This window comes from Chelonoidis abingdonii, chromosome 22 (genome assembly GCF_003597395.2).
Source record: "Chelonoidis abingdonii isolate Lonesome George chromosome 22, CheloAbing_2.0, whole genome shotgun sequence".
Lineage (NCBI taxonomy): Eukaryota > Metazoa > Chordata > Testudines > Testudinidae > Chelonoidis > Chelonoidis abingdonii.
In genome coordinates this window covers 11293268-11307670 of record NC_133790.1, presented here as the reverse complement: position 1 = coordinate 11307670, position 14403 = coordinate 11293268, and the positions used below count along the sequence as shown (strand labels likewise).

General features: G+C 40.0%; 1 protein-coding gene across 1 annotated transcript in view; it reads right to left on the bottom strand.

The window, feature by feature from the left end:
• The window catches only part of GLT1D1 (glycosyltransferase 1 domain containing 1), an 84178-nt gene that overhangs the window by 59925 nt on the left and 9850 nt on the right, over positions 1–14403 (bottom strand). Inside the window, exons 3-4 of the mRNA XM_032791205.2 lie at positions 12112–12217; positions 5326–5377 (exon numbers count right to left, since the gene is read on the bottom strand). Coding sequence (XP_032647096.1) covers positions 5326–5377; positions 12112–12217 — 158 coding nt within the window. The remainder of the gene's footprint in view (positions 1–5325; positions 5378–12111; positions 12218–14403) is intronic.

The window sequence follows — 14403 nt, the reverse complement described above, 5'->3', positions numbered from 1 at the left end:
ATTGATACAGCTTTTTTAACCATTTCTTGATTTGGATACTATAGAAAGACTGTCTCAGAACTATCAGATATAAACTCAGAGCCTTATCTTGCTGTTACTTATAGGATGTGAATTTCACATTTCCATGTATATTGTAGAAGGCAAATCACATGGCTCTGTCCCATACAATACACAAACATGATATTTAATCCTCACACACACACACAAAAACAGCATCATGCTAATGAGAGTTTGGCAGTTTTGCACAGGAGGACGCGTGTTACAGAATTAGGCTAAATCCTAATTCCACATTTTATATTGGCTTAATTGCATCCTCAATAGGTACACATTTCAAAAACCACCATTAACATGAGCCTGTCCTCTGGCTGCCTTCAGTCTAATTTATACCTCCCAGGGAGGTATAAATTATGCAGCAATGGCACAAGAAAATGGTAGACGGGGCCTGATCAGGAATCGTATTCACTCAAATTCGTACACTATATGGCCTGGCTCTTAAGTCTTGCTTCAGAATGTGCCTCAACCTGTGAGGACTTGCAGAATGGCACTCCTGCTGCTTTGGATGGAGCTAGAATAGGGGCAGACAGTTTCAACGCCACATCTCTTGTCCTTGATCCCAATTCAGCAAAGCATTTAAGCACATGATTAAATCCATTGAAGTCAATGGGACTCACATATTTAAAGTAAAGGAACTAGTTAAGTGCTTCGCTGTGTAGGGCCCTTGACATAGTTTTTCTAGTAGATGTGTATATTGTTACTCTTGAGAGAACTTTGTCTATAAAGAGTGAACATATGGGGTGCATACAAAATTGGCCACAGATAACATTTCTTTTGTTGTACTCTCCTTTTAAAAAAAGTGGGGAAGGGAACAGTTGAGTGGTGATAAAACTGCCATTGGAAAGCGTTTTTCCCCACTGAGATTACACTGTTGGAATAACAGACTGATCATAACTACAGGGCTTTTTACAATATTTCACATACTTAGATTATGTATTATTAAAACATAGTATTGTGTACTTCCTAATTAAAGATACTTTATCCAATACAATGAAAGGAGTTTGTTGGAGGATATGACCCTCTGAGTACCATACACTTTCTAGTACTTGCTAGGAATTTAAATTCTTAATTTACTAACTAACTAAGAAAGTGAACATTGGAGGAGTGATGCAGCTCACGTTAGTATGAAATAATGGGTAAGGAATCCTAATATTCTGAGAATAGCACAGAAAAGTTCATTTGTGTTTCTCAGTGTTTGTAGTTGAAATGTCCACGTCCTGTGCTTTTTCCTAGAGGATCGGGTGTTTTATTTGACATAACAGTACTTAAGAGCCAGGTCACTAGCCTAAGACTCGGGAGACCCTTCTCTGCCACAGATGTCCTGTACACTCTTGAGCAGGTCACTTAGCTTCTCTGTGCCTCAGTTCCCCATCTGTAAAATGGGATTATAGCACAGCCATGCCTCACAAGAGTGAGGGAAGGATAAATACACTGAAAGATTGTAAGGCGATCCATTACTACAGTGATTGGAGCCATATGTACCTAAGATAGATTTACAGAAGCAATTAGATGACTAACTGCTAATATATTAATTACTAATAGCCAACATTATCTGTGCCCAGATAAAAATGACTTGCCTAAAGTTACCGAAGGAGTCAATGTCAGAACCAGGGTTAGGAATTCCAGAGTCCAAGTTTACTCCTTTCCCCAATCTTTTGTCCAGCTGTTTGTTTTGTCTTTTTCAAGTGTAAGCTCTTTGGGGAAGGGACTATGTCTTTAGATGCTAGTATAGTGCCTGGCACATTGTGGTCACTACTGACAACAAATAATACAAAATTACTAGATCACACATCTCTTTGGGTGTCCTTTTAATGAACACAACAAAATCAAATTAAAATCAATTAATGGTGAAGAAACTGTAGACAGTATTAGTGTGCAATATTAAACTGTTTGGACGTATGGGCTATACCTCCGAACAGTTTTCTGTTGGTGGGAGGATGGGTGGTGAAGCAAATGCCTAAGGAAAATGATTGCATGATTATGGAAATTAAAATGGAAGAGATGGTACATGCAGTTAGTTCCTATTGCTGTTGGTGATTATTAGATCAGAAATAAGGGAACATGTGAAGAGCAGGAGAAGGAATGAATTGTAAAGAGACAAATACCCTCTTAAGAAATGCCTGGAGTCAGTCATGTTGCAGCTCATTCAGTCAGGCTAGTATATGAAAACGGTGCAAATTTTCTGAGTTCATTTTGCCGTGTGAACAGTCCAGTGGCAGCCAAGGGATTCCTCTTGCTATCTGTAGATCAGTTTCCAAAGGAACTGCTGTTTCAATTAATGAATGGACCAAGTTCTGCTACACTGTGAAGGTGACTCCTAAACAAGCTTGCAATAATGTAAAGCAGTGGTTTCAAGCACCTGTATTTGGATCAAAATCACTCCCCGAGCAGAAATATTGTATTGTCTGGAGCAACTGGAGAGCAGACCTTTTACACCAACCTCTTAAGCTATGCAGTATGTACTCCCCTTGGAACTTGGCGAGCTCTGCCGCCTGGTGTGGAGGATGGGTGGGGCCAGGGCCTCCACAGCTCTCTTTGGGTTTGTTAGAGCTGCTAATGACACTAACTAGGAGCACTCTTTGTACTCAAGTGAGGGCAAAGACCACAGCTGTGCCCAGTTCCTTGTGCCTTCCCCATTCTTAAGTATCTGTGAAGGGTCCAGGTTCAGGCCTTGTCTATATTTGGCACTGGCCCCAAATATAGCCATTCGGTGGCCAGCCACAAGTGTAGCTGCCCTAGTGCAAACACCTGTTATAGACAAGGTAAAGAACGCTAAACTGCTGTAGCTTACCCAGCTTCACGCAGAGGTGAGCCCCACCATTACAAATAACAGCATTGCCTGGAAGGGAGTTGCAGTACTGCAGATACAATGCTGGTTGTAATTGGAGGAACAAATACAGGCCCTTAAACTGGTATATTATGGGCCAGAGCCTCAGATGGTGTAATCTGACCTAACTCATTCAAATCAATGGAGGTTTATTGATTTACAGCAGATGAGGATCTGGCCTGAAGTTTGTAAGGCACTTCAAGGCCTTCAAAAGGAAGGTGTTATAGAAGTGCAAAGTATTATTTTATTAGTACAGTGGATACTGTTGCATGATCTAAACTACTTCCACTCAAAACAAATACAAAGGTTATTTCCTTTTAATATCTTCCAACACATGCAGTGCAATTATAAAACAAAACACACAAACGACAAAGAGGAAAAAATATGACCAAACTAAATGCTTCCAATTCTGGATTATTGGTGTTTGGGTGACTGCTCTACTGCTTTTCTATTTGAGGATAATTAGTGGTATTAGCTAAATTACATACTGGGCCAAATTTGTTCACTAAGAAGGATTATTTAAACAAAGCAAAATCCGACGACAATGTAATTACACTAAACCCATGCCTTCAGAAAGAATGCTCAGACAGAAATCGGCGAAGAGAATCACATTTCTTGCACAACTGATTTTGTCCAACCTCACTGTCTGATTTATTTGCAAGGCTTGTTTCTCAAACTTCTTTAATTTTAGTCTCTCTCTGAAATTTGTGAGGGACTCGCTGTAAAATTTCAATGTAAGTTTACATTTTTCTCTTGTCCTTCACTTTCCCCATTCCTTTGGTCAATTCAATATATTTTTAACAGTATAATTTAAGGAAAGTGGCCACATTCACCCATGGTAGGACTACACCTGACTTCAGCTCAATTACCCCCAAAATGAATTTGGAACAAGACATTTAAGATCACAGCCTCACTCTCTCACTTTAATTCCTTTTTCTTTTAGAGACTGTGGTGGCTTTAATGAATTAATTTTGGACTAAATTCTGGACTATGCAAAGCTCAAGTAATCAAGTGGACACATCCACCTCACAAAAAAAAATTGGATGAGGCTACTGAAGTCATTTCATATGTTACTTAAATAATATTTGAATATTAATCTCTAGAAGTAAATTACTTAACACCAGACCTTGGGAGAAAACTAACCCTAGAAATTAAGGGCCTGATCCTCTAGCCAATGAAGTCAATGGCAGAGCTATCATTGACTTGAGTGGTGAAGCATGAAGGCTTAGATGAATGTTACCACATTTAGGTCCCAGTCCTTCAAAGAGTTCCACACAGGTGGATTCCTATGTCCATGTGGAACTTCACTACAGTCAACAGGGCTCCATATGGGGAAAGAGGTTTGCCTACAAGATCAGGACCTTATGTATTAGGTGTATGGACTTTCATAAATACAATATACATTCTCCAAAAACACCAAGTACAAGTACCAGAGAAAAAGCACAAAAGTTTTGTTCCCTGGAAATCTTTTGCTGACATCCATAACAGTTCAAAATGTATCTTTGAGCGTTACACAATTTTATTACAAAACATTCCTTTTTAACAATCTTCTCCCGTTCCAGTAAAGATTAAATGTAAAGCTTACTGCAGAATTGAATTCAAAGTGGAAATACATACTTCATGGGGAAAAAAAATAATGCTGCCTCTAACAGGACTGAGAGTGTTTGGAAGAACTGGGCAACTCTCAATTAAATAATATATTCAGCAGATAATATATTATTCAATGAATTTTATTTTGTTGTTATTCATCCAGAACTACTGCTGATCAGATAATATCCTTCAAATAATTTGTCAAATAATGTATTTTTATCTAATATGTTATATTACAACTAAATTTATCCAGTATTTGGCCAGCTGCAGCATTTAGCATAGATAGAAAAGTTTTTAATTTTGTTTTCAGAAACTAACACAATTTTTTATAAGGCATTACAAATTTTGGTGCTGTATACCTTTTGCAACCTGGTAAATAGGGGATCTCATATTGCGGGGGTTGGCCAAACATTCATTTTAGCTTTGCAATTCACGTCAAGGAGTTTGCTTTATTTTCTGTGTTGAAAGAGCAAGTATTACAAATTAATTTAAAAAATTGCTCACTGTAAATAGAGCTGTTTAGTAAAATTGTGGCAACATCCAGGGGCTTAGTAAATGATGTAAAAGGAAAGAACATAAACATACTATCAGGAGATACTCAAAAGGCAAAGGCTAGTTTTAATTGCTACGGAGCAGTACTTTAAAAACAACTATAAGCTCTTCTCAAATACAAAAGGCTTTCAAATGTCAGACTTATTTGACCTGGCAAAGTGCATAAATATAAAATGTTTTCTCCTCCAGAAAAAAATCAGAAATACACAATATGAAGATTATTAAAATTCTCCCTCATTATTTAGAATTACATTTTATGGTAATGCCTAGTTGATAATGCTATAATAATCATATAAACATACCCACTCTGCTGCTGCCAGTTCCTTCATTTTCTCTGTGAAAGCCACTGCAAACCTAGTTAAATGGACAAAAATGGGTAGGATCATCCGCTTAAAGTCTTTAAATATAATAATAAAGGGGCACTTCAGAACAAAAGTATATAAGAACAAAGACTGGAAGCTGATAAAAATGATTACAGTAAGATGGAAATGCAGGAAGCAGGAATTCTATTTGTTTTGCCAAGGAGAGATAAAGTGAGGATTTATCGCATTCAATGAAAGGCCAGACACTGGGGATGCCCACTGTCATTTATCCAGATTAACACAGTTGCCTTCAGGCTGTTCTTTTACTCCCAAGGTATGGTACATCTCTTTCTAACGAGAGAAGGTATCTGAAGTCCAATACAGTTAGGGCATGTCTATATATACAACGCTGCAGCGGCCCAGCTGTACCAATTCACACCCCTGAGCAACATCAGTTATGTCGCCATAGGTAGTGGTACAGACACAGCCCGACATATTGCTGGCAGATCAGCCCAGCCCAGCAATGTGCACCTCTTTACTAGTGAATACTTGTATAATACCGCACCTTCTCTTCTCCCACCTGTCTCTCTTTTGTTTCTAAGCTCCTGTATCAATGCTGTTTACTTAAATCAGCGTTGATGAGAGAGGAACATCTGTGCATCAAAAAGTTCAAATTATAGAATATTTCCTTAATGGAAGAGGAATAAATAAAATTAATGAACAGGAGGAATAAATACATTAAATAAAGTAGAAAGATGGTTCACCATTTAGGGTGCTAGCCTGGGACTCAGGAACCCCAGGTTCAATTCCTTCCTCTGCCACAGACTTCTTGTTTGGCCTTGGGCAAGTGACTGAGGGCTTAGCTACATGGTGCAACTGTGCACAAAGGGGGTGTGAATTCTGAAGTGCACTGTGTTGCGCACTAATTGGCTCATGTAAATCCTGCGGGTGCATGTCAAAAGTTTCCTAGTGCATGTTAACATACTATGTTAACACACAGTAAGGAACTTGTAATGTGCATCAACAGGATCTGCATGGGCCAGTTAATATATGCCTCCCCAATACTCCTGTGAGAAAGGTAAGTAGTATTACCCCTGTTTCACTGATGCACAAGACTGCTTAAAGCCAGAATTTACAAAAGCGGTCTCTAATTTTGGGTGCCCAAATTCAGACTCACCCGGCCTGATTTTCAAAGGTCATGAGTATATCAAGCGCCAATTAAAGTCAACATCAGCAACATGTTTAATACCTAAAAGTTGTATGTGCCATACAGTTATCTTTTTAAGCCTCAATTCTGGAAAATATCTCTGTTCAGAACAGCTCTTAAACACATGCTTTAATTTAACTTTCAATCCCAATGGGATTTACTCATGTGTTGGAGTTGCTCTCTTTAACTGGGTCCTTAGCAATAATTCTTTAGTGACTGATCCACTGGGGTCCTTAGTGACAATGTCTTAGTCCCCACTGGGACTTGAGCACTTGCACAGTGCTACCTTGAACAGAGCAGCTTTCTGAAATCAGGATGTAAGGCCTCAGTTCTTTTTTTCCCTTTCCCTATATTGGGGATAAAAGCATAGGCATTGGGGAGATGGGTTACCACATTAAATCTGTGATTCTGGGTTTGTCTTCCATAAAAGTAGTATAACAAATCTATCTTACTCTCTGTGGTTCTTATACTGCACCCCCTTGGTATGTGGGTACTAATGAGTGAGGCACTCTGGAAAGTCACAGCCACAAAAATGCTCTTTGACTAGGAGCTGTTAATGTTGTAATTTGTTGGTGTGAAGTCACAACCATTCATTAGAAGTCATAGTGCTGAATTATTATACTTATTTTCACAGTCACAAGCCTGTTTCCATGCAGTTGCTCGGCAGTATCTGCTCTACACCGTTACAATGCATTCCACATATACAATTTGACAGTTTAAAGGTTATTAAAGCCTTTGCAAATGCTTGTTTTCTCAAGTTGCGTATGCTCCCTTTCAAGTTTTTACAATTATACTTTCAATACATCATATTAACAAGCAGAAAAACTCTTGCTCCCAAGTCCACAAAGTACTGTCAAATTGAAAATATACCCTGCAGGAGTATAACCACCATTTAGAGGAATTTGATTAAAAATGAAACACTCATTATAAAGCTAGACACAGTTTAATACTTTGTTTTATGGAATTTGGTGGTATATTGTGCTGGACAAGTAATCTACGATTCATGGAACTTTTCTGCTTAGAACCCTGAAATCAATAATAAAAAAATCAATTTTTATTTTAATAACTATGCAATGAATAATACTGCCAGGATGTAGCTGTAGCTTCTAGAAAACTGAATTACCTTTCTTATACCGGAGAAAACATTATGAACTCTACAAAGCATGTGATAATACATTTTGAAGCATCAGAACAAATCCAGCCTAATAAAATACCTTTAAAGTTCCTAAGATAATTATCACAAAACTGCATTGACTACACATAGAAGCTATTTGACATACGCAATAGCTATGTTTTTGCAAGATTTCATATACTCTAAGTACAGAAACACAGGTCTCAATGGAGAGACTTCAAATTAAAAAGAATAGGGGTCCAGTTTTTATAAAAATGTTCAGTTTGCTTCTGTCTAATGTTCACACTTAATATTTTTGTATCAATTGCCAAACTATCTCTTTTCTCCTCCTCTTCCAGAGTTATTTACCACGGGTGTTTCTGAAATTAAAACTACTAAACTTCTAAGGCCTCAATTCAGATCAGCACTTAAGCATCTTCTTAAATATAAGTCCCACTAAGACTTACACAAGCAGTGGGCAAACTTTTTGGCCCAAGGGCCACATCAGAGTTGCGCAACTGTATGGAGGGCCGGGAAGGGAAGCCTGTGCCTCCCCAAACAGCCTGGCCCCTGTCCCCTATCAGCCCCTTCCTGCCCCCTGATTGCCCCCCTCAGAAGCCCCAACCAATCCAATCCCCCCTGCTTCTCATCCCTTGACCACCCCCTCCCGGGACCTCTAACTGCCCCCAGCATCCCACCCCCTTATCTAAGCCCCCCACCCACTCTCAGTTCCCTGACTGCCCTCCCGACTCCTATCCACATCCGCACTCCCAACAGGCCCCCCGGGACTCCCACTCCCAACCCTCCCTGTTCCCCATCCCCTGACTGCCCCCCCTAGAACCTCCGCCCCATCCAACCACCCCCTCCTTCCTGACTGCCCCCCAGGACGCCCTGCTTTCTTACCCAACCCCCCTGCTCCCCGCCCCCTTACCAGCAGCAGGAGCTTGCAGCCGCAACACCCAGTCACAGCCAGCTGTGCTCTCCACACTGCCCAGCAGGAGCGACAGGCCAGAGCACGGCCGGCGCAGTGGCGTGGCTGTGGGGAAGGGGCCGGAAGTAGGCTCCCCAGCCAGGAGCTCAGGAGCCAGGCAGGACTGTCCCTGTAGTTTGCCCACATCTGACTCAGGCACATGCTTAAATGCTCTCCTGAATCAGAGTGCTAGTGATAAATGATGCGTTGGTGATTGGTTCACTGGGACTTTGACTCGTGCCCATGCAGAAGAGCTGATGTAAATAGAGATACTTTCCTGAACTGGAGTGTAAGGCCTCAGTTCATTCAGGTATTTAAGCATGTGTCTAACTTTACGCATGTAAGTAGCCCCTTAGCTTCAATGCAGCTACTCAGGTGCTTAAATTTCAGCATGTGCTTAAATACCTTGTAGCTTCAGGGTTTAGAGTCTCAGTCTTCAGTGAGCTCCACCCCTGCATTCAGGCAGAGCTCATTGTAGAAACAAGGGCTACAAAGCCTGTTCTGCCACCATTACTTAATGTTACCATTACTTATGTTGATTAGTACCATGTTCTATGAATATTCCCACTGAAATCATGTTTTACTTGCATGTCAGTGGGATGACTCACAGAGTAAAGTACTACTCAACACGAGTAAAGGTCACTGAATCAGCCTCCAAATAAACTGTCAATAAAAGTTAAATCAATTATTACATTAATTTTAAAATACACTGCTACTTCGATATCACGCCACCTGATATAACACAAATTTGGATATAACGCAGTAAAGCAGTGCTCCGAGGGGCGGAGCTGCGCACTCCGGTGGATCAAAGCAAGTTCAATATAACATGGTTTCATCTATAACGTGGTAAGATTTTTTGGCTCCCAAGGACAGCGTTATATCGAGGTAGAGGTGTACCAATAAAAATGTACCAAGGTTTTGAAATACTCTTGAGTTCCAGTGCATGAAATGGAAGGTCCCACACCTGCCTCCAAACCCCACTGAAGTCAATGGAAAGATTCTCATTGACTTCGATGGACTTTGGATTAAGACAGACCCTCCTTTTCTGTCAGCGTAGATGCTGAAAGAGTGAAAAGTATCATCAAAAAGTCTGTTCATTGTTACACGTATATTCTGATTCAGGCATTAGTTCCTGCAGTGTCTTGGATAGCTTTACAAGTAGTCACTGGATTTTTTCTTTAATTGTAAAGCAACAGGTTAAGACGCAAAACTAAATGATTTTTCTTGCATGGTCTATACTGCTTTGTTTATGCAGCTCTAAAAGAAGCATATTAACAAAAAAATAAAAGAAGAAAGAACAAAACCACTTTCAGCTTGAGTCTCAGACACTACTGTCAAGTGCACTATCAACGTGCCAGATGCAAGTACCACATGAGCCACAGAAAAAGCTTTTGTGAGGCATAGGGGGGAATCAGATTTAAGTCTGTAATGTACTGATCCTAATGCAAATACTTGTTTGTTGTGGTTTTGCTGAAATTAAACAGTTGGGCAGCTTTGAACTTGGAGTGCAAATGCTGATGGAACGGGGTTCCCAAGAAAGACACTATTTGTAGTATAGAAGGGGGGTTAATAGAAAATAGACATGGAGCTTTAAAAGTACCATTTTGGGGCAATGATTGTTATTGTTTACTATATGTTTGTACAGGGCCTACCACAATGGGGTCCAACCCAGTTTAGGCCTGTAGGCACTACTGCAATAACAAATAATCATCATCCCAGTTTGGGGGTCAAATACCCAACTGTCACGTTAGGTATGAATGACAATTCTGTGGATATCGTGGGACACTCTTAGCTGTGTTTTAGTCCTCGCAAACCACTGAAAATATACATTGAAATAAGTGGGGGCAGGTAACATTGATTTGCACTCACATACTAGGATGATGAGCTTAATCAAAAAAACTAAGATATATAGATCACATTTTTGCAAGAGAAAAGACATAACATCCCAGTGCAAACTCACTACCAGTCTACCATTAAAGAGCAATAAACTGCCAGAGGCTCTGCCTTAAAAAAAGCAAACCTATTATTTTCCAAAAAATTCTCCTCCCTACACACACATATCTGATCACATATAAATTAAATATGCTAGGTATTATTCTTCCTGCATTTCTGATTATAAGATTATTACACCTTTTACCTGCCCTATAATATGATACTTAATACATTAAGAAAATTTGCAGATGACACCAAGTTGGGGGGAGTGGTGGACACGCGGGAGGGCAGGGATAGGATTCAGGGAGACTTAGACAAATTGGAGAAGTGGGCCACAAGAAACCTCATGAAGTTCAACAAGGACAAGTGCAAAGTCCTGCACTTAGGACAGAAAAACCTCATGCACTGCTACAGGCTGGGGACTGTTTGGCTAAGTAGCAGTGCTGAAGAAAAGGATCTTGGGGTTACGGTAGATGGAAAGTTGAACATGAGCCTACAGTGTGCTCTTGTAGCCAAAAAGGCTAATAGCATACTGGGCTGTATTAGTAGGAGTGTTGCCAGCAGATCGAGGGATGTGATTATTCCCCTCTATTCGGCACTGGTGAGGCCGCATCTGGAATATTGTGTCCAGTTTTGGGCGCCACACTACAAAAAGGACGTGGAACAATTGGAGAGAGTCCAGCGGAGGGCAACAAAAATGATTAGAGGACTAGAGCACATGACTTATGAAGAGAGACTGAAGGAACTGGGCTTATTTAGCCTGCAGAAGAGAAGACTAAGGGGGGATTTGATAGCAACCTTCAACTACTTGAAGGGATGCTCCAAGGAGGAGGGAGCTAGGCTGTTCTCAGTGGTGACGGAGGACAGAACAAGGAGCAATGGTTTGAAGTTGCAGTTGCAGAAGTCGAGGCTGGATATTAGAAAAAACTTTCTGACTAGGAGAGTGGTGAAGTATTGGAATGGGTTACCTAGGGAGGTGGTAGAATCTCCATCTTTAGAGCTATTTAAAGTCCGGCTAGACCGCACCCTGGCTGGGATTATTTAGGGAAAATGGTCCTGCCTTTAGCAGGGGGTTGGACTAGATGACCTCATGAGGTCCCTTCCAACCTTTTGATTCTATGATTCTATCATTTCCTCCTCACATGCACACATCCACTATTCTCGGGAACAGCTGTGGTTTAGCAGACACAGCACAAGGTTAGATAATTAGGACCACAAGTTCCATTAACTTTTAATTGGACTTGAGCTTCTAACTAACATTGGTGCTCTGGAAAATCCCACGGGTGTTTTGAAAAATCCCCGGGGCCCTTCCACCAGTTCCTTGTATGATTTGGGCAAGTCATTAATATGGTCAAATACCACAGTGGTGACTGCAGTATAAGAACAGAATGTTTACACATTCAGTTTTACAAAGGGTTTGCTCTGTTCTTATTGAAGTCTATGCCAAACTCCCAGTAACGCTAGTGGTAACAGGTTCAGGCCTTTAATAAACACCAACCACAATATTTATTTATTATTATAATGATGAACAATAATCTTCTGCATAAACCCTACATTCATTGTTACCTGGCTTCTTCTAACACTGCCCCCATAACCCGGTGTTTTTCTTCATGTTTGACGTCTTCATTTATATCCGTACCACCAAAGATGATCCCAAAAGGAATTCTACTACCTACAAAATGAAAATAACTATGAGACTGACAGGCAGGAGAGCTACATGTAATCTAATAAGATTAGGACTTGAAGAAAGTCCTAGTGAATAGCGTAGGTGAACAAGAGATGTTATTCCTACAACAGTGTATATCTCCAGGCTATGCTTCTACACTCATCAGCACAGTCCTTTGATGACACCTGGTTAAGCTTGAATTTTAATGGGATCGTGCAATATGTATACTCTATTACACACATGCAAGTCTATTATCTACCTGTAATGTTTTCTTAGGCCCTGCCTATACTCAGCCAAAAGGCTGTTTCAATAAATAGTTGGTTGGAATAGCCTGAGCTTCCATACTCAGCTGCCTTCCAAGCATTTTACAAGCATTGGTTGAACCAGTTAGTTGCTACATTTGAGAAAAGGTCGGAGATAAGGCAGAATAGGTGAAGTCTGCTATAGTTTCTCCCTAGAGAACTGAAGCTGCTCTGGATCAACCATTCTGCTTAACTCTGTCCCATGATACAGCACTTGCTTGGGTTTACAGATTATCCAGAAGCTGCTTCTGCAAGGAACAATGTTTGGTCACTATATGAAATGTACTTCAGGAGTCCCAAAATGTGCTGGTGCAACAACAATTGTAAGAGTGCTGGGTGTGCCAACATGTTATTTTATTGGGGCTGATGTGAATGAGGCCTTGTCAACACACAAGTTTTTAGTCAGAGGTATAGCTACATCAATGTACTGCACTGGTGCAAAAACCTTTCATAGATATACTCCACTGATGTAAACTGGAACTTGCACCAGTATAAGGGTAGGGTGTCAAAGTTTACACCAGGACAACTACATCTGCGTTTCTACATTGATGCTAAAGCCTTAATGTGAACATGGCCTAAGATTACTTAAAGGGGGAAAACTGTGATAAAAATGAGATTCCATTCTAATAGTATTTGTTTATTTGGAACCAGACGATTTTTAGTACATAGCAAGTTACCAAAAAACTAATCAACATAGCAGACTGAGGATATTATCCTCGATTCTTTAAGAATTACAAAAGCACTGAAAACAAGTGGTCACTTTTAAACTTCATTAAGCTACAATTAACAACCTGATTGCTGCTAATTATAACATACATGCTTTTAAATTCCAGATAAATGAGATTACACTTTGGCAGAACAAACAAGTCTCTAGCAACACTGGAAGAGAGGGATGCAGTTATCAGATCTGTCATCTAGGCTACTGATTTTGTGGGTTTCACATGGAATTTTGAAGTTCTATAGGTCAGGGTCGAGGAACCTTTACCAACTGTCTATTCCCTCGTGTTTGTAGCTAGTCAGTCCTTTGGGGGAGAAGTCTGTCATTTTGTCTCTAAAGCACAATTGTGCTTCATAATTGATAACTCAAAATATTGCACATTTAAAGATGCTTTAAAGATGACCGCAAAGGGATGACGATGTAGTTCCACTCCCCTACCGCCCCTGCAAAAGGGCTTTTATTTTCTCCTTTTTTTCACCTTTGGATGGTAGTGGTGTCAATGATTCAGCAGATGGCACTCTTTCCTCTGATCATTAGACTGATGTACAAACATGGCTTGGGAGCAACATGCTTCTGAAGACACCATCTTTTGGAGGAGAGATAAGTAAGGCCCTAACTACTAATCGTTGTTAATATTTTATTACAGAACCTCATCCTGCAGCCCTTTCTCATGTAAGTTATGGTTACAGGATCAGGATCAAAATATTCACATATGGCACTATGCTGGTAAATGTTTTTCAATTATGACAAGTTTTTATTAGTATGAAAAATACAGGGAATAGATGTTACTGTTAATATGCCAATTACTAAATTTCTGAAACCAATTACTGCATCTCCTCCACATTCCGTTTCCCCCCGCCCTTCAAAGACTCAGTAATCTCTTCTAGATTTGTCAGTTCAATCATCCTGGTAATCATATTACTGTACCTTTTTTTTTTTTTTTGTGGATTTCCATTTTATTTTTCAATATAATTCTGTTTGCTGTTGCAGCTGTTTCTAGGAACAGTGGGATTGTGATTTATTTAGATTAGTAAGATTTTCTCTAAGTACTTAGCATGAACTGAACTTGGCTTTCATCAAAATCAGTATTGGTGTAAAGTCAGGCCAAATATTGAGCACTTTTGATAATCCAAACTTATGTTCACTCCTCTACCTAAAATAGCATGTAAAAT